Source organism: Narcine bancroftii, chromosome 11 (assembly GCF_036971445.1).
Source record: "Narcine bancroftii isolate sNarBan1 chromosome 11, sNarBan1.hap1, whole genome shotgun sequence".
NCBI classification, from domain to species: Eukaryota; Metazoa; Chordata; class Chondrichthyes; order Torpediniformes; family Narcinidae; genus Narcine; species Narcine bancroftii.
In genome coordinates this window covers 44,816,563-44,844,481 of record NC_091479.1, presented here as the reverse complement: position 1 = coordinate 44,844,481, position 27,919 = coordinate 44,816,563, and the positions used below count along the sequence as shown (strand labels likewise).

General features: G+C 46.0%; 1 protein-coding gene across 1 annotated transcript in view; it reads right to left on the bottom strand.

The window, feature by feature from the left end:
* Window positions 1-27,919, bottom strand: part of LOC138745207 (uncharacterized) — a 76,373-nt gene that overhangs the window by 44,921 nt on the left and 3,533 nt on the right. The window contains exon 3 of the mRNA XM_069902268.1: window positions 11,335-11,430. Within this exon, the coding sequence (XP_069758369.1) occupies window positions 11,335-11,430 (96 nt within the window). The remainder of the gene's footprint in view (window positions 1-11,334; window positions 11,431-27,919) is intronic.

The window sequence follows — 27,919 nt, the reverse complement described above, 5'->3', positions numbered from 1 at the left end:
TCGGACTGCTGGATCTGTGTCCAAACTCCAGCACACACCAAACAAGCATTACCACTCACCCCCAACCAACTGGACGACTCTCAGATGAACTGCCTACCGAGACTCTTTGCTCCAGTGGGTTTGGGTTAACTGTATGGGGTGGACCTAATGGCAGCTCACCACCCCTGGTATCTCTGCTTAACACTATCCCTTCCACCGACTCCCAATGGGGTGGATGCTTCAGGAACTGGTATTTTTCTGCCTAAAAGTGGACCACCACTCGAGTCCCGACACTCTGCATCATCCCACAACTCATCCATAGACCAAAGAAGTGTTGGTGCAGACTCCCCCACAGACACACCTCCACCCTCCCAGTCGGCAACAGTGACGACCGGCACAGAGGGTACCCGGGCTCCGCACTCCATTGGTGTCACCAAGCTGGGGGGCCCCTGGACCTTGAATGGCACCCACTGGGAAGGTGGCCACCGTGCCTACTCCTGGCTTCCTGTCACCTGGTAGGGCTGCCATTTCTCCACATTCGTGGTGGCCTACATCTACTCTTTTGATGACATAGGGGAGCACCCAGCCTTTGGTGACCACTGCAACAAGAGAGCTTTTACTGCAGGCGAATGGTTCTGGATGATCGCCTTCCCCAGATATGGCACTGCATGGCTCTCCAATGAAGTGACCCAGATGACCACCCTCCTGGAGATGTTGGCCAATGAGACAGCAGTGTTCCTGCACCATACAAAGGACACCCTGACCTGGACAGTTGTGGAGCTGGAGAAGAGACCTATGGTGACAATGCCAAATCGGATGGCCCTGGACTACCTGCTGGTGGCTGTACTGTCATTGGCCAGGAGGGCTGCACCTACATTCCCAAGGAATCCTCTAACATCACCCATCGGGCTGACCACATTCGGGACTCAGTGGCCAAAATTCAAAAATCCAGGGACCAGATCCACAAGCATCACCACCTCATGGGGACCCTGGGGGCCATATGGCTCCACGGGTGGCATTTGGGTGACTATCATTCACTTGGGGACTGCAATTATTTTTGTTATCATTGCTATAGTTATTCCATGATGAGATGGACAATTTACATGCACATCGGCATATAATAAGACCTTCTTATTACCTGTCGCACTTTATTGGCAAGCAGTGTGTCTTCCGAAGGGGTGGATTGTCATGGAGTGGCAGTGTCCACCACCTGGTGGCGCTGCTTTGCTCCAGTTTGGTGGATACATTACCTGCCAATCAAGGTCAAAGACTCACTCCAAGCCATCAAGGTGACCCTTGCGATTGGTCCACCTAAATCACCAGGAGCTGCAGTCCAGGCAGCCCGGCTAGACTCAACCATGACCTTCACCCAACTGGCCAAACTCAATCACCAGGAGCTGCAGTCCAGACATCCATGCCAGACTCACACCTGACCTTCACCCAATTGGCCCATGTGAATCACCTCGACTGACCCCTGCCAAGCCCCTGCACTTGGCTTCGAGCATTGGCCACAGCATTCAATGGGGCCCAGCCTTCCCTGAGTGATTTGCCCTCCCAGCATGGCCCGCAGAACTATAAAGGACCATGTCCCCCTTTGTTCTGCCTCTTTTAACTCCTCGTGGCTAGTAGGTAGCACCTTCCACACTGGGTTGGGGTGAGTCTCGAGGTTAAGTAGGGGAGGGAACTCACAATATCACCTTGATCCTGAATGTTGAATGTGTACATTCATGTAATTTCCCCCAGGCTCCCTGCGTACTCTGTGTGTAGAAGTTTGCCTAACATATCGACCCTGTTGTCCTGTTTCCATCCCCAAAATAAAAGTGTGCTTTGTACCTCCGCTTTGGTCTGGTTCTTAAACTGTGGGACCCACATGGACCCGACAACAATGGAGGAGGGGAAGCAAAGTATTTTGTCAATAAATGGAGAGTCAAATCACAAGAAAAAAAGACAGATAGATCTGATCAGAACGTGGCAAGAAATTAATGTATGTTTAGGGAAAATTGTAGGGATCTCAAGAAAAGTACCAGTGTGTCAAAATATGAACAGAGGCAATAGAATATTAAATTTGTGTTATGACAGAGTATAAGATATTTTGAAGACTGCTACATGGAAGAAATTCTTCAAACAATTAAGCACAAATACGGAGTGGCTAGTGGGACCTTCTTCTATTTTCTCCCACTTAGATCATTCTTAAGAGAAAGATAGGGACCAACGTTGACCCCACCTAAAATTAGTGAAATGGAACAAAGAGTCTGGATGGGGAAAACACCTAAATTTATCAATGAAAATTCAAAACCAGGATAGCAGAGGTCAGGAGAAAGATGGGAGTCGGACTTGGATGTGACAATTTCAGAAAGAAGCTGGTCAGATTGGTGTAAGGACAGCACAACATCAATTAGAAAAGCAGGATATGGACTGGTTCAGTCTAATATTTTACACCAATTCTATCTTACCCCAGAAAAATCACCTAAGTATCAGAAATGTGTTTCAGATGTGGGAAGGAGATTTTATAAACATCAAATATAATATGGGGGAAAGGATTAATATAAATCGAAACAAAGGTGGAAGGAAGATTGAAATATAAAAATTCAAGAAGAAATAGGGTCAAGATTGTGTCAAGAGTGTTACAAATATGATTAATGCCAGATATAAAATACAATTCTCCACATCAATTCTGCTATACTTCATATAAATTAAATGGACTTATCTCCAATTATTCCGAGAAATGTTTTCAATGTAATCAGGTGATCGGGACTTTTTTTTCCATTTTGGTTTGGACCTGTGTAAAAGTGGAAGATGTTTGGAAGGATTACAATATATTATTAGGACAAATTATGAAGATAAAAATACAAAAGGACGCGAGAATATATGTGCTTGGTCATATTTATGAAGCAGATACAAAACTGAAGTTGGAAAAATATCAAATAAACTTTCTGAGTCCAGCCATAGCAGCAGTGAAGAAATGTGCAACACTAACGTGGAGAGCAGAGAGTTTTGTAACGAGGGATGGGACATTGAAATGCAAAACTGTGTCACCATATAACCATTGACAGAGCGGAAACAGGCCATGTCAGCTTTTCGAGTCCACACCGGTTCACCAGAACAAATCCACTAGCTCAATCCTCCCACTCTCCGCCAATATCCCTCCAACCCCCTCACCTCCATGTACACATCCAACCTTCTCTTAAATGACAGAAGGGACCCTGCTGCAACTATCTCATTCGGAAGAACATTCCATTCAGCAACCAGAATCTGAGTGAAGAAGCATCCTCTAATACTTCTCCTAAAGTTTTGCCTTCTTACCCTTAACTCATGGCCTCTTGTTCCAACCTTCCCTTTTTCTCAGGGGAATGATTTTGTTTATGTCTATTCTATCTATTCCTTTCATAATTTTAAATAGCTCCATCAAGTCGCCTCTCAGTCGTCGACATTCCAATGAATAAAGTCCCAGTCTCCTTAATCTCTCCCTGTAATCCAGATGCTGTAAGCTAGGCAACATCCTTGTAAATCTTCTCTGCACCCTCTCCAGCTTATCTATATCCTTCCTATAGTTTGGAGACTAGAATTGAGCACAGTACTCCAAACCTGGCCTCACCAATGCCTTAAACAGCTGCAGAATGTCCTCCCAGCTCCTACACTCTTCACTATGGTTTATGAAGGACAGCTGACCATATGCCTTCTTAACCACCCTGTCTACATGGGAATCCACCTTCAGTGAACTCGGTACCATAACTCCAAGATCCCTCTGTTCCTCTCCATTCCTCGACACCCTCCCCTTAACTGTATTTGTCCTATTTTGAATATTTTTTTCTGGAATGCAGCACCTCACACTTGTCAACGTTAAATTCCATCTGTCAACTTTTCCAAACAAACCAAATCCTATAATCCAAGAGAACCTTCCTCACCATCCACCACTCCCCCTATTTTCGTATCATCTGCATATTTGCTTTCCCAATTAAGCACCTCCTCAACAAAATCATGAATATAAATGATAAACAGGGAACCCAACACTGATCCCTGAGCCACCCCGCTAGTCACAGGCTTCCATCCTAACAGATAGTTGTCCACCATGACTCGCTGCTTTCCATCTCCCAGCCACCTCTGAACCTATCTCACTATCTATTAATCCCTAGCGACTGAACCTTCCTAACTAACCTTACATGCAGTACCTTATCAAAAGCTTTACTAAAATTTAAATAGATCTCGTCAACCGCCCTACCTTCATCCACTTTTCTTATCACCTCTTTAAAACATCAACAAGATTCATCAAACATGATTTTCCCTTCACTAACCCATGCTGGGTGTCCCCAATCAATCCCTGCCTATCCAGATATTTGTACATACTATCTCGAAGTATACCATCTATAATCTTCCCCACTCGGAAGTCAAACTTACTGGCCGATAATTACTTGGCCTACACCTACTGCCTTTTTTGAACAACAGAACTACATTTGCAACCCTCCAATCCCGCGGCACCACACCCTCCTCCAGTGATCTTTGATAAATCATGTCAGTGGCCCAACTATTTGTTCCCTGACCTCCCTTAAAGTCCTGCGAAAAGTCCCATCAGGACCATGAGACATCCACCTTAATTGACCCTAGAAGCTCCAAAACTCTCGCTTTACTAATCCTTATCCTTTCCATAATTAAGCCCTTTGCCTCTCTGATCTTGTATAGCCCAATGTCCGTTTCCCTCGTGAATACAGACGAGAAAAATTTGTTCAATATTTCTCCCATCTCATACGGTTCCTGAAATAGTTCACTAGTCCCATCATCCAGTGGACCTATTCTATGTTTAACCCTCCTTTTACTGTTCCCATATCTGAAAAACCCTGAGGATTCACCTTCACCTTATTAGCTATGGACACCTCATCCCTTCTTTTTGCCTTTCTAATTTCCATCTGAAGGTTCTTCCTGCAATCTAAGTAATGACCAGACATCTCCTTAATCCCTTGTTTTTTTATATTTGGTAATAGGCTTCCCTCTTTTCCCAAACCAACTTCTTAATTTCATCAAAAAACAATGGCTCCCTCGAACCTTTAGTCTTCCCCTTTGGCCTGACTGGAACATAAAGATCCTGTACTCTCAAAATCTCACCACTAAATGCCCCCCAAATTTTCTCTACATCCTCTCCAGGAAAAAGTTCAGCCCACACAACTCTCTGCAAATCCCTCCACATTTCTCCAAATCTGGCCTTCCTCCACTCGAAGAACTTCAACCTCGGACCCGACCTATTCCTTTCCATCATTAAGATAAAACTAATGGACCCATGATCACTGGATCCGAAGTTCTCGCTAATGCTCACCTCTGTCACCTGCCCCATTGCATTCCCAAACAACAGATCGAACACTGCTCCCCCTCTAGTTGGCGTCTCAACATATTGCTGCAAAAAGCAATCCTGAACACAATGCATAAATACTAAGCTATCCTGCCCTTTTACTGACTGCGTTTCCCAATTGATGTTTGGAAAATTGAAATCCCCAACCAACACCACCCTATTTCACTTGCATATCTCACCTATTTCCTTGCACATTTACTCTCCTTGTTCACTTTCCCCATTTGGAGACCTATAATATACCAAAATAGTAACCTCAACCTTCTTGTTTTTCAGCTCTACCCACACTGCTTCTCTTGACGAGCCCTCCAGTCTATCTTGCCTCAGCACTGCTGTAATATCCTCCCTGACATGTAATGCCACACCTCCCCCTCTTGAACCACCAACTCTTGTCACATCTCAAGCAGCGAAATCGTGGAACATTCAACTGCCAGTCACAACCATCTTTCAACCACGTCTCGCTAATGGCCACAACATCATAATGCCACATGTCAATCCACTCCTTTAGCTCATCCAGCTTCTTTACTACACTCCTCACATTAAAATAAATACAACTCAGGGATCTCCTACATCCTACCTTCTGCAAATCCTCCTCTCTACCATTCTCACAATTTTCACTGCAACATCTGTTTACGACTTCCTGTTTTTCCGCCCTCAAATTATTTAAACTTGTCTCTTTCCTTATCCTACTAACCCTCACCGTATCACTATAGCCCTTTTCCTTTTATCCCTACAGAGTTTGACACCACACCTCTGCCCATCATAGTCTGACTATCCCCCTCCGCAGTATTCAAGGTGGAGTACTGATTTCTGAAGATTACAGACTCGGGTGCTTGGACATGAACCTGATGCCTCCCTTTCCTCCTCCTAACGGTAACCCACTGCACCTCGTCCCATGGGCCCATGTGCGACTATCTGCCTGTAGCTCTCGTCTATGATAGCCTCTTTCTACCTAACCAGAGTAAGGTCATCGAGCTGCAGCTCAAGTTCCTTGACCTGGTCCTTCAGGCCACACTCCTTGTCCGTGATGGCCTCACTCTCGCTAACCAGAGGGAGGACTAGATATCTGTCTCTGGATTCTCTGCTCAGGGGACCACCCTGCAGTATTCATCAAGTCCTGGCCTCTCTGTGTCAGCAGGAATTCTGTGCTGACCACTATCTGATGGCTTTGTTGTCAAAAATTTTGTCTATGAAAACTTTTCCACAAAGGTAATGTGCCAAAGTCCAGCTGACTGGGACATTGCGCCAATCCTTCAGAACACCTGAGACAGGGAGATCCTTGGTTCATAGAGGCACTTTGTGCCCTTGTACTTAGTTTCCATACTCAGCCTGATGCAGCCTCACACGATGAGGGCCACATTGGTTACACCCTTAACCCCATTGTAATGGAATATATATTTGGGAGAATCTGGTAAAATTAGAGTAGGTTAAATACATACACACATTTTAAAACAGATCTTATTTGAAATACTGAAGAATTCATATTCAGTTACATCACAGAAACGATGGAGAATGCTATGCACATTTCACAAGTAGCTGCTAATTGAAATGAGGTCATGAAATAACTAGACCATTGTTTTGGTTTGGAGACAGGCTGGCTGGTTGAATATCTACAAAATGCCGACAGAAAGGTCACCCCAGGGTTTTGTTTAGCTAAGACAACAGCTTGACCAAGAAGGATAACTTCTGTTGTTTGCTGAAGAGGTGGGTGGGGGGGGGGGGTTTGCAAGTGAGAGAGTCACAAGGGCTTTCTAGTAGTCTCAATTGGAGTGAGAGAGAGAGAGAGAAAGGGCTGAAACAAGCTTTCTCATCCAGAGTGTGTGTGGCACTGAAAGCAGCTAAACAGTGCAAGCCAGGAGAAGATTGTATGAACCAGAGTGGCAGATGGCTGGAAGCGCTATCTGTCTGATGTTTCTCTCAGAATAAGTGGAACAGGAAGGAACACAGTGCTAGCATGAAAGAAAGAGGTTATTATCTGGAGAACCCTGATGGGCCAAGTTTTATCAGCGACACATTGAGCTGACTAATGGTGGTAGCTCAGTTGTGGAAATCCTGGAACAACAAATCTCTCTCTGCAAAGCCTACAGAACTTTCCTGAGTGGCAAAGCCTGATGAACTTTATACATGTTCAATTCCTTACACAGTATCAGAATTGCCTACAACTAGTGAACTTGGAAGAATGAGAAGTGAGATTGAACTGTGAACCAAATAACTTTTCTTAAATGTACACACACATCATACACATGCGCTTAGATTAGAAGGCGATTAAGGTTAGTTAAGTTAATAGAGATAAGTTAAAGTTTGATTCTGTTTTAATATTAAAAGATAAATAAAACAACTTATTTTTAAATAACGACTTGTCTTGGTGAATGTCTATTGCTGCTGGGTTTTGGGGTCCTTTGGGCTCATAACACCATAGTCTGGTGACGTACATGGACCTCCTTCCCACTCCATCCATTTTGGACCCCCACATGAAGAGGGAAACTGCTCTGGTAATAGCCAGGGCAGAGGTGTGTGGGATGGGCCACGCCTGCATCACACGCAGCAGTACCGAGAGCACCTTGCACCTGATGACCAGGTTCTTCCCCATTACTGCTAAGGAATGTCATTCCCACAGACCCAATTTCTGGTGAACCTTTACAATCGGCTCTGACCAATTCTTGTTGCATGCCTCGGCCTCTCCAAGCCAGTTCCCCGACACCTTCAGGTAGTCAGATCTGACTGTGAAGAGGACAGCGGACTGATTTACCAAAGTGCATTCCTCGCTTTTGTTCCAGTTTACCCTGGAACATAGCATTGTATACTTCTGGGCCCAGCCACTTCCAGACTTGTGTACAACTCAGCCGGTCTTCCAGAACTGGGGGTCTCTGTGCTGGTCCCTGTCTCCTGGAGCTGGGGGACTCTACACTGCTCCCTGTCTCCTGATATTGGTGCTTTGTTCTCTACCAGTCCCACAACACAACCCTGACCCCTTTACGGAATGTAGAGGTACAGAAGGATCAGTGAAAATATGGGTAGTTTTGCCAGGGTGGGGTCCATCCAGGAGCCTGATAACAGCAGGGAACCCGTGGAAGGGGATGGAGGGCATTCGATGGTGCACCAGCAGGACACTGCTGAGGGTGCGGATTCCCTCGGGCTCTCGAGGGTAGAAGGCGCAGGTTATTCCAATGGTTTAGGTGAGGTCGACCGTTTACATCCTGTACCACACGGATTGCAGGCTCTTCAATCTGAGGCACCTGCAAGCTCACTCCAAGACACAAGAGGAATTTGTCCGTGAACTACTCTTTGCAGATGATGCCCCTTTTGTTTCCCATTCAGAGCCAGCTCTCCAGTGCATGATGTCCTGTTTTGCGGAAACTGCCAAAATGTTTGGCCTGGAAGTCCAGCCTGAAGAAAACTGAGGTCCTCCATCAGCCAGCTCCCCACCATGACTACCAGCCCCACCACATCTCCATCGGGCACACAAAACTCAAAACGGTCAACCAGTTTACCTATCTCGGCTGCACCATTTCATCTGATGCAAGGATCGACAAAGAGACAGACAACAGACTCGCCAAGGCAAATAGCGCCTTTGGAAGACAACACAAAAGAGTCTGGAAAAACAACCACTTGAAGAAACACACAAAGATCGGTGAGTACAGAGCCGTTGTCATTACCACGCTCCTGTTCGGCTCCGAATCATGGGTCCTCTACCGGCATCACCTACGGCTCCTAGAATGCTTCCATCAGCGCTGTCTCCGCATCATCCTCAACATTCATTGGAATGACTTCATTACCAACATCGAAGTACTCGAGCTGGCAGAGTCCGCAAGCATTGAATCCATGCTGCCGAAGACCCAACTGTGCTGGAATGGACACATCTCCAGAATGGAGGACCATCGTCTTCCCAAGATCGTGTTCTATGGTGAGCTCTCCACTGGTCACCGAGACAGAGGTGCACCAAAGAAGAGGTACAAGGACTGCCTAAAGAAATCTCTTGGTGCCTGCCACATTGACCACCACCAGTGAGCTGATAGCGCCTCCAACCGTGCATCTTCGCACGTCACAGTTCGGCGGGCAGCAACCTCCTTTGAAGAAGACCGCAGAGCCCACCTCACTGACAAAAGACAAAGGAGGAAAAACCCAACACCCAACCCCAACCCCAACCAACCAATTTTCCCTTGCAACCGCTGCAACCGTGCCTGCCTGTCCCGCATCAGACTTGTCAGTCACCAATGAGCCTGCAGCAGACGTGGACATATCCCTCCATAAATCTTCGTCCACGAAGCCAAGCCAAAGAGAGAGGTGAGGCCAGGGTCCAAATTAGAGCAGGCGCAGGTCATCAAAGGTGAACATAACAGGTGCCTGGAACTGTGATGAGGATACTAAGGGCTGGTAGAGGTAGGTAAGGAGGGGGTAGTTGTGTTCCGATGAGGGATTGATGAGGGAGAGGCCACATGGATGGGACTTCGAGACAAGGAGCCTCTGATTGTCCAGGGATGGGGCCTGTAAATAGACCCGCAGACATCCAGCACATAGCATCTTTGACCCAGTACCATCAGGAAGGAGATATGGAGGAACAAAATCAGGCTGACAGGCAGGGAAATAACTTCTTCCCACAGGACGTGAGATTGACAATGTAATGTGAGTTGAATGGGTCTGTGGAATGAAAAGGTTGAGAGGGATGTGGACTGTTTCCAAGCAGCTTGGCCAGCAGAAAAGAAGGGCCGAAAGGACTGTTTCGGAGTTGTCTATCTGGATCACACTTTTGAGTTGAATCCTTAATAAAATTCATGACAGGCTGGACTATCATTTTAGATGGAGATTTTAGATTGACACATGCAGCACGGGAACAGGCCCTTTCAGCCTATGAGCCACAACCACTCAATTACACCAATGACCTACAACCCCCAGTACATTTTAAATGGTGGAAGGACCAGGAGCACCTGGTGGAAACCCACGCAGACACAGGAATAATGTACAACTCCCCAGTGACAGTGTCAAATTCAAACTCGGCTTGCTGGCCTCTTGACAGCATTGTTCTAACCGTGGCACTAACCTCACCACTCTCAATGATTCCCAGGATTCTTCCTCCTACTTTCCATGAGTTGTGATTGCTTCCAATACCAGTGCCCTTGTTTCCCTAATGCTCTGACCCCTGCCCAGTGACTCTGTCCCCAATGCCTCTCCCTGGCCGGATGATCACCACTCTCTTTCCCAGGTCTCACCCAAATTTTAATACCCCAATTCCACTCACCCACAGGGCCAAGGGTAACGAGGAGGGGGAAGCTCCTGGCTGTGGTCACAAAGCTCGTTGAAGGACAATGGAAGCAGGAGTCCTGGAGCAAGAGGTGAAGGGCAGAGTTTACTGTAGCAACCAGCTGAACTGGGCTACATTCTCCAGGGTCGGGGGAGAGAGAGGACTGGCTCAGATGGGACAGATATCCCTGTGCCAAGGGTCAGGGGATTCCCCAGCTTGGTGAAGGTATGGGACGCTGCCACCGGGAAGGAGATGGAACACTGCCCTCCCCACATCTCCACTGTCTGGGGGTCCCAGGAGCAGCTCAGATTCCAAGGCCTATAGGTGGGGAAGGGGGATGGGTGATCGATTGGAGAGGATCCCAGTGAGAGAAAGGGTTTGGTGGGAGGACAGACCTGATGGAGGATGGGCTAATTGGGGTGGGGTTTGGGGATGGGGACTTTGGGCTGCGCATGTTGGGGGACAGGGGCTTGTTAAAGGCCCTGGTGGGAGGCAGGAGCTCTGGGGATGGTCCAAGAAATGGGCAGAGCATTGGGGAAGGGCCCAGAGGGGGACAGAGGCTTTGGGGATGGGATCGGTGGGGGAGAGGGTCTTTGTTGACAGGCCCGCTGGTGAACAGGGTTTTGGAGATGATCTCAACAGGGGAGGGGGTTGGGGACAGGCCTGGTGGGAAATGGGGGCTTTGGGGATGGTCCTGGTGGGTGACAGGGGATAGTATTGGGGATGGACCCAGAGGACGGAGACCACCCTTGGAGCTCTGCTTCACCATCGGGTCACTTACATTGGCCCACGGACGTGCTTTGATCTGTGGGAACTTGAATTCGGTGCACTTGGGGTTCATCTCCCGGATCTGCACCCTGGTTGAGGTCCCCAACACCTGTTGGAACAGAAACCACCTTTACTACTGGCTCGAGGTGAGGGGAGCAGGAGGGTGACAATGGGAGGGGATGCAGTGTATGTGTACCAGGTCAGGGACATGGGACGAGCCCTAGAACTGGGGTGGTGGTGAAGGCTGAAACCTTAGGAGCATTTAAGAGGCTCTGAGTCACGTGGATGAAAGAAGAACGGAGGGTTATAAGGGAGGGAGGGGTTAGTTATTTTTATTTTGGTAGGAATACATCGGTCGGCACAACATCGAGGGCTGAAGTGCTTGTACTGTGCTCTCGTGTTCTATGTTAAACCTGTTGGTCTTTCAGCAAGTGGAGATGTCAGGGCGGCAACGCTGTTGACTGGCACATTCCAGGCTGCAGGAGTCATGCGGAGGGATGGACAGTGGGTTGGCGCAGCCAACACGAAGGCACTATGGGGATGGATCATAATCCTCCCATTACCAGGCACTGAGAGGCTGAGACCAAGGGGAACTCCTCTAACAGCAGAGGGGGACAGTAACCACACGGTATCAAAGTGGTGGCAATGAAGGTAAACAGAGACGTATACAGCAATGTGCAGTGAAGGGAATATCTGGATACAACAGGAGGAGGAGAAAAGACTTGCAATGGTCTTCCTCTTTGTAAATAATTTGTAAATAAAGTCAATTTTGTGGGGGGGTGGGGCGGGCAAGAGAAAAGCCTTACTCAGTCAACTTTGCTTCATGAGATACATTCTCCGATCCAGGACATCTCTTCTGCACCCACTCCAAAGTACAAGGTCAAATTTATTACCATTGGATAGCACAAGTACGACCTGAGAAATAGGGTTTCTGGGGTAAACACATGCCAACACACAACCAAGCCCTCACACCAACAGACAAATGATACATGTGCAGCACGTCCAGAAAAATTACTTGATATTGTTGAATAAGTAGCAGAGTCGAGGAGTATTTGTATGAGCAGCTCATCAACTATTGTTCCACATTTTCCCTGCCCAGAGGGAGAAGTTGTTCTTGGGCCTGGAGGTACTGGCTCTGAAATTCCCAGATCTCTTTCCCGACGGGAATAGCTGGATGATGCTGTTGGCCGGGTGAAGGGGTCCTCGATGATTTAGTCAATGATCGTAGTGGATCACATTGATATTTGGGGTGGTGGGGGGCAGGAGTGTATCCCCAGTGTTGCTCTTGGCCACTTTAGGTCCTGTGGATTGACCTCTGATATTTTTTTAAAATATAATTTATAAATTAAATCCACAAACATTTCACAATTAATAATAACACAAATCAAACGCAAATACGTGTCATAGTTAAAAGAAAGAATAAAGAAATCCCCCCATAAACCACCCCATTCCCCTCCATCACTTTGCTAAAAGAAAAAGAAAAATGAGGACAAGGGACCCCCAAACAGGAGCACCGATTACTTCAACATGTCTTTTCATAAACTGAGGCCTTAAGGAGAAAGGGAATGTCAGAGCCTCATTTAAATATTTAAACACACCCTTTGTAAATATGGGGTCCATCTGCTTCTAGAATATATGGTTATAGTGGCCTGCGACCGGGACGAAACCCATTACACAAGATGGCTTATGAACGCGGTGACTGAACAGACCCTGTGAGAACCAACAAACTTCATCCCAGGTGACATCCTGCACGGCGGGAAGCAATGAGCAATGGCAGGAACACCCACTACTTCGAGGCCGGTGCTGCAGTCTCGAAAGACCTGTCGTCAGCAGCGGGAGAGTATATAAGCAGAGCTGCCAGTTCAACAAACCCATCTTCGACTTCTTGGGTGTGTATCGTTCATTCCACACTTCACGGTTAAATATGCTGGATATTGGTGCGAAGCAAGAGACTTTCAACATCGACCACCTCAAGCCAGCACATCTGGACATTATCAAACTGGTCTCAAGTCAGCCCCCACGACGCAGATATAGACAACCGAAAGCAGCGAACAGCGCTCCAATCACTACTTCTGGGGAGGTGGGGGTTCATGCTAACTGGGATGCCACCCTGTACACAAGATGGTTGACGAACTTGGTGACCGCACAGAGTCCACGGGGACCAACAACTTTTGTCGCAGAGGAAAAACCGCACTGCAGGAATCAACAAAGGTGGGAGCACTGACCAATTGGAGGCCGGCACGACTGTGACATCACTCCAGCAACAGCAGTGGGGAGAGAATTGAAGTAGAGCTGCCAGTGTAATAAAGCAATCTTTAACTTTGATTTCTTGAGTTTGTGTCCTTCTTTCCACCCTTCACAGTAGCGCGCAAGCTCCAATTTCACATCGAATGGTCTTGTTCATCTTACATCAGGAGTCATGTGTACAGTTTCCTTATCTGAAGCGTGTGAAGTGCACAAAGATCGTCAGACTTGTTTCTGGGGTGTTTTAAGCAGGTGATAGGAGGAAAGTTTGAATATGGATCTCTTGGTCGTTGGAAAAAAGGAAAATGACCTTACAACATTATGAGAGGACACAGCAGCACGGATCGAGAGAGGATTGTTATATAGAGAATTTAGGTTAAAATGACTTAAGTTAAAATGTGATGATTAATCATAAAAAGGGAAGCCAGAACGGACAGGGAGCTTACTAGCAGCCAAGGACACAAGGTTCAGCTGGATATGTTTTTTTAAACATATCTTTTCATGGTCATAGTGAGAGACATGCTGGAGACAAAAGATTGATAAGAAGGGTGAGAAACAGAATTTAGTGTATGTAGAGTTCGCAGCGTACGTAACGAACGTGATAATTAAAAATGCAGTTATACTTAGAATGCTTTTGCAATACTAACCAATTAAAACAGTATTAATAAGAAGGGGAAGGGCAAACAATAAGGGCATAAAAATCAATGCACTGTATGTATCGGGGCTTAACTGGTGAGAAGCCAGTTGAGTCCAACTCTGCAGACTTGTAAATAATGCTTGTCGTGTCATCAGTTTTAAAGAGACTCATGTGTGAGAAGTTTTATTTCTGACAAATGGGCTTCGTCCGGGATCTACACTCCGGCCGTGAGGGGAGGCGAGAAGAGGGACATCGGAGGCGGTGCACCCCGCTGAGTTCAGCGGCTCCTAGTCCCTTGCTCGTCGCTTCGGGCGGCTTGAGCGAGTGGTATCCGGACAAGGTGACACGACAAGATGGAGAGGAGAAGGGTGACGGTTCAATCCCCGGGAAGACACCGGTAAGTGACGACTTACGATTGTGGTGTGGGGATTGGGTAACAGGTGTAACGGGATACACCTGTTTGGAAAAAAAACCTAACGTAATAGATCAGGTATAGAGCTTTTGTCGTGGCGTGAGGACCCTGTTGTGGGACTCTAGGATAGACCCCAGGGAAACCTCGGCGGTAACCGAAGGAGGGTCAGCACCTCCGACGAAGTGCCGAGAAGAGAGGGGTCAACCCCAGGGAAACCTCAGCGGTAACCGAAGGAGGGACAGTACCTCCGACGAGGCGTCTGAGAAGAAGGGAGTAGGGTCCAGAACGAGAGGGTCCTCAGCAACGATAAACAGATCTAGGTGGGAAAATGGGAGGATCAAAATCTAAGGGCTCGTCTGAAAATTCAGGACAATTCCTGGGAGTTCCCCTTGACAGCCCTTTGGGGAGAATGTTTGAAAATTGGGATAGTAAAAGATATCGAGACAAAAACAAGAAAAAGATGGTCCAATATTGTCTCCTTTGGTCGAAACAACCTATTAAAGGTTCCTCGATCTGGTGGCCGAAATTTGGATCTGATGAGGATTGGGTTAGACGAGCATTAAACATATATGTAAATTCGAGACCAAAGGTGAATCAAGAAGAGTCAGCGTATGCATTTTGTTGGGTTCCCTGGCCAGGATCCTTAACAAAATGTTTTAAATTGAGGGTAGCGGGAGAAAAAAAGTGGGAACCTCTGGACAACCTTCCCCCTCCTTACATTCCCCCGGTGCCTACTGCGCCCGAGGAAAGCTCATTACCGGAGGGGAAAGGTGATGAATCTGATTGCCCAGAAAGGGGCCGGGAAAAAAAGGATGAATTAAGGGAGTCGGACCCTAAACTTCCACTGGTAAACCGACCCTGGACAAGATCCCAGACTGGTCCAGGACCATCAAAGTTTTCAATAAGCCTAAATCCCCTGAGGGAAGTTCCTATGGGAGGACCGGGAGGGGGAACGGGATATGTGAATGTTCCCCTAACTAGTACAGAGGTGCGGGGATTTAAGAAAGAAATGAAAAAGTTATTGGAAGATCCTATAGGACTGGCTGAACAGCTCGACCAATTCCTGGGACCAAACACATACACGTGGGAAGAGATGCAGGCAATAATGGGAACATTATTCTCACCCCAGGAGAGGCAGATGATTCGACGGGCTGCCCTCCTCATGTGGGAATATGAACAACCTGGGGACCCCAGACCCCATGAACAAAAATATCCCTTAAATGAACCCAGGTGGGACAAACGAACACCCGAGTGATTGGCAAGTATGAGACAATATAGAGAGTGGACAATTAAAGGGATACGGGAGGCTGTGCCAAAGGGTCACAATTTCACCAAGGCATTTGGGAACCACCAGGGGAAAGATGAGTCCCCTACTGATTTTTTGGAGAGGGTGAGAAAGAATGTCCAACAGTATGCGGGCTTGGACCCTAGTACACCAATGGGTGAACAGCTTATTCGAATTGAATTTGTTTCCAAATCATGGCAGGACATTAGAAAGAAACTAGAAAAGGAGGAGGACTGGAGCGAAAAACCCCTAAGTGACCTGTTAAAAAAGGCGCAAAAAGTATATGTGCAGAGAGAAGAAGATCAAAAGAGGGCGACAAAGGTTATGGTACAGACTATCCGACAGATGAATGCCGAATCCAGAGGGGAAAGAAAACAAAACCTTCCTCTAAACAATCCAAGATATCCAAGAGAGGGAAGACCCCGGAGGTTCGTTAAGTGCTATTACTGCAATGAGGAAGGACACTTTAAGAGGGAATGCCCCCGATACAAGAGGGAATTGCGTGCCCTCGAACTTATGGAAGAAGATTAGGGGGGGTCAGGGGTTCCAAATGTTAGGGACCAAGTATAAGAGGGAACCCCTGGTAAAACTAAAAATTGGTCCCAAGGGAGAAGAGGTGGTCTTTATGGTGGACACAGGAGCGGAACGAAGTAGTGTAATAACTGTGCCAATCGGAACTGAGCCTGTAAAAAGTAATTTGACAATTTCTGGGATAGAAGGGGCTCCCAGAATGGTATCAATAATTCCCCAAGTAACAGTGAAACTGGAAGAAAGAGAAGGGGTACAAGACCTCTTGTTGTTACCGTCGGCTGGATTTAACCTCCTAGGAAGGGACTTACAGGCTCTCCTAGGTTTGGGTGCTCTCCCTGTGGATGGAGAAGTGCGAGTCCACCTCTGTGCTCTAAAGGAAGAGGATGAACGGCAGATTGACGAGAGAGTCTGGTATAAGGAGGGAAATCGAGGAGGTCTGGACATCCCACCTTTACATGTCACATTAATACCAGGTCATCAGCTGGTAAGGAAACGTCAGTATCCTATTTCTTTGGAAGGGAGAAAAGGGCTACAGCCGGTAATTGAGACTCTAATACGAGACGGACTATTAGAAGAATGCATGTCACCTTATAACACCCCTATACTCCCAGTGAAAAGTCAGATGGATCCTATCGCCTAGTTCAGGATCTAAGAAGTTTGAATGCTATTGTTCAGACCCGCCACCCAGTGGTGCCTAATCCCTATACTATTATGAGTCGGATTCCCCCAGACCATGAGTGGTTTAGTGTTATCGACTTGAAGGATGCCTTCTGGACGTGTCCATTAGAAGAGGAAAGTAGAGATATGTTTGCGTTTGAATGGGAAAATCCATGGACAGGCAGACGGAGACAGCTTCGGTGGACTGTATTGCCCCAAGGGTTCACTGAATCTCCAAACCTGTTTGGACAAATGCTAGAACAAATCCTGGTGGACTATCCACAATCTGAAGATTCCCAACTAATGCAGTATGTGGACGATATACTATTATCAGGACCCAAGGAACAAGAAATGAGGGGAGATACAATTAGACTCTTGAATTATCTGGGGAAAAAGGGTCTACGGGTGTCCAGGAACAAGTTACAGTTCGTTGAGAGAACTGTGGTATATCTGGGACACCAGATAAGTAAAGGACAGAAACGGATTACCCCTGAACAGATTGTGGGAATCACTAGAATGCCGTTACCCCGTAATAAGAAGGAAATAAGACAATTCCTGGGACTCTTAGGTTACTGTAGGTTATGGATAGAGGACTACTCAGCTTTGGTGAAGTTTATGTATGAAAAATTGACAAATGAAAATGAATATCCATTGAAATGGACCCAGGAGGAGGAGGGATGGTTCGAGGACTTGAAGCATCGCCTGACACGAGCCCCAGTACTCACTCTGCCCTCTTTAAAACAGCCCTTCCAGCTATTTGTCACTCATAACCAAGGAACAGCTGTGGGAGTTTTAACACAGGAAAAAGGCGGTCAGCGACACCCAGTGGCTTTCCTTTCCAAAATGATGGACCCAGTGTCTCGCGGATGGCCGACGTGTATCCAGGGAGTAGCGGCTGCTGCTCTGTTGGTAGAGGAAGTACGTAAACATACTTTTGGAGGAAAGATGACTGTGTACACCTCCCATTCTGTGAGTGTTTTATTAACACAAACTGCCCATCGATGGCTGACTGATTCTCGCATATTAAAGTATGAAACCATTTTAATGGTCGGAGAAGATCTACAGTTTGCAAAGATTAATAGCTGCAACCCAGCTCAGTTTTTATACGGCAGTGAAACAGAGAGAGAGGTGGAGCACGACTGTGTCGAGTTGACAGATCTTCAGACCAAGACCCGAGAAGACCTTTGCGATACTCCGCTGGGAGAAGGATATGAATTCTACATTGACGGCTCCGCTAGATGTGTTGACGGAATGAGAAGAAGTGGGTATGCTATAATAGAAGGAAATACTTGGAAAGTAGTAGGATCCACGAGACTACCTGGAAGCTGGTCAGCACAATCCTGTGAACTATATGCCTTGCAGAGAGCCCTCAGAATACTGGCAGAGAAAACTGGAACGATTTACACTGATTCCAAATACGCATACGGGGTAGTGCATACCTTTGGTAAGATCTGGAAGGAGCGTGGTCTAATTACATCAAGAGGAAAGGAATTGGCACACGAACAGATGATTACTCTGACTTTAGAAGCCTTGACATTACCCCAGGAAATAGCAGTGGTCTACATACCAAGCCATCAAAGGGGAGATACCCCGACAGCAATTGGAAACAGACTGGCTAATGAAGAAGCCAAAAGGGCAGCCATGCAACAAGAAGTCCGTTTGCTGACCTTAATCCCAATAAGACAAGGCATAAAGAAGGCTCCCATTTTCACTGCTAAGGAAGAAAAGGACATGGCTCAGCTGGGCGCAACCCAGCTGCCTGATGGAACATGGAAGACACCAGATGGAAGAATGGTTCTAAATAAAGAAATAACTCGCAATATTTTAAAACACCTGCATCATCAGAGCCACTGGGGCACCCAAGCCTTATGTGACACAGTGCTTCGAGAATATGTGTGTAAGGGAATCTACACCTTGGCCCAACAGGAGGTGCAGAATTGTCACCTATGCACAAAAATTAATAAGAAGGTAATGAGGACAGGGACCATGGGAGGTCAACCATTAGCCATACGCCCTTTTCAACGTATCCAGATCGACTTCACAGAGTTACCTCAAGTCCAAAGATGGAAGTATCTGTTGGTGATAATAGATCACTTTACCCGATGGGTGGAAGCCTTCCCAACAATAAATGCTACAGCCTCTACAATAGCTCGCCTCCTCCTAGAACAGATAATCCCCAGATATGGTATAATGGATTCTATAGACTCAGACAGGGGTCCACATTTTTCTTCAAAAATCCAGCAATTGATTTGTAATGCATTACAGGTCTCTTGGAAATTGCATACCCCTTGGCATCCACAAAGCTCAGGGAGGGTTGAACGTATGAATGGAACCCTAAAAATGCAATTGACAAAATTAATGGTGGAAACTAAAATGCCTTGGATAAAGTGTCTGCCCCTGGCTTTATTGAGAATTCGTACTGCCCCACGAAAAGATGTAGGATTGTCCCCTTATGAAATGATGTTTGGGCTTCCCTTCTGGAGTACAGTTGAGGGGTGTCCCACCTTGGGGGAAGGGGATATATTTGTTAGGAACTATTTACAGGCACTGTCACGCTCTCTTACAGATTTACGAAAGAGAGGACTATTGGCACAAACACCGCCTCTAGACTTTTCTTTACACAAAGTGGAACCAGGAGATTGGATCCTCATCAAGACCTGGAAAACTGAAAAATTCCAGCCCCAGTGGGAAGGTCCATACCAAGTTCTCTTAACTACAGAGGCTGCAGCACGAACAAGAGAGAAGGGGTGGACGCACGCATCCAGATTTAAGGGACCTGTAGAGGCGCCTCAGGACCCTGATACGAACTCAGATTGGACTTGTGTTCCTGGAGAAAAACCTCTTACCTTGCGATTTCGCAGAAAGACTTGATTCACAATGTTATTGTTATGTTCTTTGATTTTTCTTAGTTTGCCTATGTCTTTATCAGGTGTGAAATGTAAGAAATGCAGAGACACAGTGGTCCTGTTTCAGGACCACATTTGGGGAAGAAAGGAGGGTAATTTTATTTCCCATACCTCAGTTCCTGAGAAATGCTGGGCAGAATATACCACCCAACATCCATATACCCCTTGTGTGGAAAAAGAAGGAAATAATATGGGTCATTATATACAGATTCCTAATACCACTCCTTTCCCTCTTAACAGTTGGAAGGGTGACTCAGGCCCACCATGCCCTGATGGACTCTGGTTTTGCATACACCAGCGTACTATTCCAATGAAAAGTTCCACTCCACACTCGAAAGTGCCTGCCCCTTTAAGACAGCCGGACTTAGTTCGAGTCCATCCAAATAACCATGAAAGTTTCGGTCATGCAGTTGGGGGAGATAACCTTTTTGTAGATCTTGCAACTAAAATTGCAGGAACTTTTAATGTAACCAATTGTTGGGTCTGCGGGGGTCCACGGATGTCAGAGCAATGGCCTTGGTGGGTGGAGTCCCTCAATTCATTGACCATGATTTCCCGAATATGGACAACTAACCGAACGAGATCAAGAGAAACTTGGTCTCTCTCTAACGTCCCCTCTGGTTTTTATTGTCTCTCACGAACCGGCAAATACCCAGTAGGAAAAAGTCCCTGCAAGGCTGTATGGATTCGCATTTCGCCTGGTATTTTCACTTGGTTTCCTAAACCCCTGACTTGGTTCTTATCCACTGTTTTTAAAACTAATTGCCTACCCCTGTCTAATAGCAGTATTCAGTTTTGGAATTGTACCAGTTCCACCATCACAGGACCATACCAGTCAAACCCTGTTCTTAAAAGAGTTTGGGAAAGGGGGTATGGAGATCCCCAAATGGATTATTCTGGGTATGTGGTAATAAAGCTTATACTCGTCTTCCCTCACAGTGGAGTGGAACTTGTTTCCTAGGAATAATCCTCCCAGAATTTTTCCTCCTACCCCACGATCACGGTCATAAATTAGGAGTGAAGGTTTTTGATACATTACACCGTCAGCCCTGCTCTAGCACGGTACATTTGGGACAATGGGGAGATGATTGGCCTCCAGAACGCATAATTCAATATTATGGTCCCGCTACATGGGCTCAAGATGGATCCTGGGGTTATCGTACTCCTATTTATATGTTAAATCGCATTATTCGCTTGCAAGCAGTCCTTGAAATTGTTACAAATCAAACAGCTCTAGCCCTGCAATTACTTGCATCCCAGCAAGGTCAAATGCGCTCTGCTATGTATCAGAACCGTCTGGCCCTAGACTATCTCCTAGCCACAGAAGGAGGTGTATGTGGAAAGCTTAATTTGACTAACTGCTGCTTACAGATTGATGATAATGGCCAAGCCATTCGAAAAATCGCTGATAATATTCGTACTTTGTCCCATGTACCGGTTCAAACCTCACATCCTTTTGCAAAATTAAATTAGATAGACAAATGGTTTGGAGGAACCTGGTGGCGTACCTTATTGTGGGTCATCGGAGGTATTTTATTCCTCCTACTTGTTTTGCCCTGTATTATTCCCTGTCTACGCAGCCTGGTGATTTCCATGGTCCAACAGGCTATGCAACCAGGGGGACTGGGAGACCCCGTTAGAATTTTACTTCAACACAAGATTAATTTATCATGAAACGTTTCTCTTCCCCGAGTTAAAATCCCCATTCATATATATATAATACACACATTTTAAAGAGAGAAAGGGGTGGATTGTTATATATAGAGAATTTAGGTTAAAATGGCTTAAGTTAAAATGTGATGATTAATCATAAAAAGGGAAGCCAGAACGGACAGGGAGCTTACTAGCAGCCAAGGACAAAAGGTTCAGCTGGATATGTTTTTTTTACACATATCTTTTCATGGTAATAGTGAGAGACATGCAGGAGACAAAAGATTGATAAGAAGGGTGAGAAACAGAATTTAGTGTATGTAGAGTTCGCAGCGTACGTAACGAACGTGATAATTAAAAATGCAGTTATACTTAGAATGCTTTTGCAATACTAACCAATTAAAACAGTATTAATAAGAAGGGGAAGGGCAAACAATAAGGGTATAAAAATCAATGCACTGTATGTATCGGGGCTTAACTGGTGAGAAGCCAGTTGAGTCCAACTCTGCAGACTTGTAAATAAAGCTTGTCGTGTCATCAGTTTTAAAGAGACTCATGTGTGAGAAGTTTTATTTCTGACAGTACGTTGAGTTAAAAACACCGTAATACTTCCCTGAACAACACACCTCTCTCCGAAAACCAACAAGAACCTTCCTGAGTGGTAATCATTTACCTTTCGAGCACCAAAGCCTGGTGAACTTTATATATGTTCAATTATGTGCACAGTATATGAATGGACTGCAACAAGTGGACTTGGAGGAATGAGAAGTGAGATTGGACTGTGAACCAAAGAACTTTTCTGAACTTACACACACATTACACACATGTGCACTTAGAATTAGAAGGGGGGTAAGTTAAGTAAATTAAGTTAAAGTATTAAAATAGTGATAAGTTAAAGTGTAAATCGTGTTCATGTTTAAAGATAATTAATATCAGCTTTTGTTTTAGTCACCATTTGTCTTGGTGAATATCTATTGCTGCTGTGTTTTGGGATCCTCTGGTCTCGTAACACAGCAACTTCAGGTTATGATAATAGTCCAAAAAAGGGACCCGGCATCTTTTGAAAATTATTAATTGACTCTTCAATAATTTTTTGTAAATATCAACAAAACATAATATAATTTAACTGTTGTGTTTGTGTCGTTGGAGAAGTGCCTTTCCATTCAATCAGAATTAGAGTTTTGGGTGCCGCATTTGAGAAAAGATGTGCTGGTGTTGGAGAAGGCCAGAGATGATTTACTGGAATGATATCAGGAATGAAAGGGTTAGTGTATGAGGAACAATTGTCGACTCTTCGACTGTACTAGTTGGAGTACAGAAGGATAAGGGGGACCTCAGAGGCATTTCAAATGCTGGAAGGCCTGGACAATTAAAAACAACATTTGTTAAAGTATCCCTTTGTCTTGGTGATTTCCTATTGCTGCTAGGATTTGGGGTCCTCTGGGCCTGTAACAGTCCCAAGATGAGGTCTTCTACTCCAGGACACCCAAAATGTCTTATTTCTTCAATAAATGCAGTTTTCTCCATACTGTCTTTGATAAAGTCTGCACCCGTATCTCCAATTCTCTTTCTGCCCTTACCCCACCTCCTCTCCAGCCGAACAAGGACAGAATCCCTCAGGTTTCTCACTTACCACCCATCAGCTGCCACATCTGACTCGTTAACCTTGAACACTTCCAACTTCAGCACCATCCTCTAACCTGCTCCACTCAGATCCTCTTTTCACAGGGGCACATCTTTCTGTGACTCCCTCGACGGCACTTTCCTCTCCACCCACCACCACCTGATGCACTTCCCATTGAAACCGCAGAAATTGCCAAACTTGTCCCTTCCTATCCTCTCACCTCCATCCAAGGCCACAATCAGACCTTCCAGTTGAGGCAGTGTTTCACATGCACCCCATCCAACTTAATCTCCTACATATGGTTGACTCAGTTGACCTCGATATCAGCAAGTCCAAATAGAGACTGGGTGGCCATTTTGCTGAACACATGCGCTCTGTGGATCTAAACTTGAGCCTCCTGTGGCCTACCATATCAATTCTCGAACCCTTCCAACAACATTTCTGTTGGCCCCATCCTTCACCAAGGTGAGGGTAAACAATCTTAAAGAAAACACATTATATTCCTCCTGGGCAGCCTTAAACTCTATAGCATGAACACGAATGTTTCTAATTTAAGCAGCCACTCACCTCTGTCTGATTTCACTGTCTCCATCTCTTGATCTACTGCCCATTTGAATATAATTACTCCTTTAAGGTAGAAGAGTCGACATGGTGTTTTTCCTATATAGCTTGCCATTGAACAACTGGCAAAATTAAGCGGCAGTTGTTGCAGAATGAATGGTGTTATTGTTCAAAATCTGCCTGTGATCGAAAGTATTCTTGGACTGAATAGACATCTGGGCCAAATGGCTATTTAATGATAATCTGTACATGATTGTACATCCTAAAGTACAATGACTACTTCTATCCACTAAAGATTGTTAAAGAGCAAGAATAGACAATACAATCACGTAAAATTCCCATCCATACAGCACACGTATTAATACACAAAACAATCACACTTCCTTATTGGTCAGGAAGTGCCTACACTTCCAAAGGAGACTGAGGAGGTCAAGGCCAACGGCTCTCATCCTGAAATTTCACAGGAGCGCAGTTGATTCTCCTGTCTGGCTGCATCATTGGATGGTCTAGTAGCTGTAAAACATCAGACAGGAATGATGCAAAGAGTTGTGAGGATCACTGGGGTCTCCTTTTCTTCTGACGATGACATTACTGGGAGTGTTGTTCAAATAGGGCTCAAGGAATTGTACAAAGACCATTTCCATGCAGTGCTCAGCATCTTTAACCACGTCCATCATCAAAATCAGGACTGCCAGGCTGGGGAATAGTTTCTTCCCACAGGGTGTGAGATGGATGAAAAGTATCTTGTAAGTGGGATAATCATCCAAAATATTTATATATGTAGCGGCTACTTTGATAGAGCTACTAAAGGAACACACATACACCAGGTTAGTCAACAAAAGACTGCTTTATACAAACTATACAGGCTTATTTTATTTACAGCTTGTCCCGGGCTCCATGGGTCAAGGTGGAACATTATTATGAGTTTGCTGCCGATCCACGGGACCACAGGTTTAAATTAAGCCCTGTGAATGTTCCGCACCTTCCGGCAAGAGAATCCACAGATCAGCGTTCCATTCTTTGGCACGCAGCACCACGCGAGGGTTGTCAATTAAATGGATGAGTACCCAGCTCTTTGCCTTATGATTTCACGCACCCGCCAAAGAACCTTGCCCACTCAGCCCACTAGACAGCTGCTACACCAACCCCCCCCACCCCCACCCAGAACCCGTCGCCAGAAACTGAAACACCAGCTGCATGCACCTGAGGTGGACCCCCTCGCCGTCTGGGCTTGGGGCACTGAAGAGGTGAAGCGGGATCCACATGGGCAGGCTTGAGTCTGTCCACATTAAACAGCTGTGAATGCCCACCAATGTCCAAAGTATAAAGAACCCCATCTATCTTCACCACGTGGAAAGGACCCTCATACAGTCATTGTAACGGAACTCCTGGGATAAAAACAAAATCAATATCCAGGAGTGGTGGGGGAACATTCTGCTTAGAGGATCCAAGCCAGTGGTTAGGAAAAGGTTTGCTGATCGCGACACCATGTCGAAGCTGCTGAAGGATGTTCAGATCAGAGTTGGTTGTGAAATGAAAGTCCCATGAAACTGTAAGGACCGTACCATAAACCATCTCTTCGGACAATGCAGACCTATCTTCCTTTGGAGCCGTGCACACTCCCAATAGAACCCAGGGCAACTCATCAACCTAATTGAGACCGGTGAGTTGGGCCTTAAGTGCGGACTTCAGTTGCCGGTGGAAACATCCACAAAGCCGTTGGACCGTGGGTGAATTCTGTTCCGCGGTCTGAAGAAATGTGGGTCGGGAAACCAAATCTAGCCATCCAATTGAAGATGAATGCTCTGGCCTTTGTCTCAGTGTCACTGGATGGCAAAGGGACGGCCACTGGCCAGCGTGTGAAACATTCTACGTCTGTTAGAATGTATCTCATGTTTTGAGATACTGGCAATGGTCCAAGCAGGTCCACATGCATGTGTTCCAACTGCCTGCGTACCGATGGGAAAGGTTGAAGAGGTGCCTTAATGTGGCACTGAATTTTGGCAGTCTGGCAGGAGGTACATGTTCAAACCCATTGAGCGACACATTTTTTCAGTCCATGTCATACATATTTATTTGACATGAGCTTGACAGATGTTCTGATGCATGGATGAGACAAGCTGTGTATCTGGTCAAAAAGACGTTGCCTCCAAGATGGTGGAATCACTGGTCGAGTGTAGCCCAAAAACATGTCACGAAGTAAGGTTGGCCACCCAGTTGTGCTGCCCCCTGCTGTATGTCCAGGTTAGTAATGGCCGTACTGTATGCCTGAACATCGGGGTCCATTGTCTAGACACTGGCTAATTCCAGAATATCAATGTCACGCTGAATATGATATACAGTCAGTCTGGACAGAATATTCGTGACGGCATTGTTTTTACCAGAAATATAGCGCACGTCCATGGTAAATTCTGAAATATATGATAGTGACCCTGCTGTCTTGCCGGCCATGGATCCGTTATTTTGCTGAAGGCAAAAACGAGCGTCTGGTGGTCTATGAACACAGTGAAATGCCGACCCTCCAAAACAAATCAGAAGTGCCATGTGGCTTGATACAATGCACGATATTTCATCTCCAATGGCCAAAGATGTCAGGAAAAGAACATGAGGAGTTGGCAATGGCCATCGACGTACTACTCAAGAACCACACCCAGGGCCGTACTCGAGGCATCAGGACTAAATGTCAAGGAAGTGTCGGGGTTAGGATGGGGGAGCATTGCTGCGTTGATTAAAGCATCTTTGGCATTGCAAACTCAACCTCTGCCTCTGTTCTCCAGGGATCATCCCTGTGCTTTGTGGTGAGGATCGGAAACCATGGTCGAAGAATGTCAGTAGCTGCTGGAATGAATCGGTGAAGAAGTTTTTCATGCCCAAGAATTTCTGCAGGCCCTGAACCGTGGTAGGTGTTGGAAAAGCACAGACTGCCTCTACCTTGATGGTTAAGGGAAATACACCATTGACCATGATCTTGTGTCCCAGGAAGTCGATGGTGGACTTGCCAAATTGTTATTTGCTATGGTTGATGGAATTCCTGCAGCCATTGGAACAGACAGCCTAAATGCAGTTGGTTATATCCTGTTCAGTTTGACTGGCTTTGAGGACGTCATCCAAGTAGATGGAAGTGAACTCTGCCCAAAGCATCTATAAGATGCTAGAAAGTTTGAGTGGCATTCTTCAGCCCAAATGGTATCTTTAAGAAATTCAAAAAGCCCAAAAGGGGTAACAATGTCATCCTTATAGACCAGGATCTGACTGTATCCCTTGACAAGATCAACTTTGGAGAAAACATGGAAAATGTGCAGATGGGCAGAAAAATGTTGCATATGAGGGAGAGGGTATCTGTTGGGTGTAGTTAATGAGCCTACAGTAATTGCCGCAGGGTCTCAATCCATCTGTTTTTTTGGGTACCGTGTGGAACGGTGATGCCCAAGGACTGTTGAAGCACTGAATGATGCCTAATATCTCCCTTGCAGTAAACTCTGCCCTTGCCTGCCGCAGTGAATCAGTTGGAAGATGATGAGCCCTGGCGTAAATCGGCAGGTCTGAAGTGTCTATGTAATGGGACACACCTTGGTCTGTTTTGGAGGTGTTGAAATTAGGAGATAATGGTGGGAAATTCATTGAGCAGGACAGCATACGCATCTTTGTGCGGGGTATGCATCCCGAGGTAGGAAATTCTCCCTTTGCTGCATACCAGTGGGTATGTTTTCAAAGTGGTGGAATGACCAATTTCCTCCACTTCACGTCTACTGGCAAATCATGGGACCTTAAAAAATTTGCACCCAAAATGACCTGTGCAACGGAAGACAATACACAATTCCGACGGAATGTCACACCTCCTTTCCCAATCGTGACCCGTCCTTTGCTAAAGCAGGGAATTGTAGCCCCATTTGCTGCTTGAAGAGCCAAGTGTTGTTATTTATGTTTTTTTTTCAAAATAGGTTGGTTGGATATTTGCACTTACTAGCGTCGTCTTGAAGATACAATAGGCCAGTCGGTACTTGTGCCAGATGCCGAGGCCCCAACTGGCAGCCGTTCTTTTCATTTCCTGCCTTTTTTCTAATAGATAAATGGCGGGACACATCTATGTG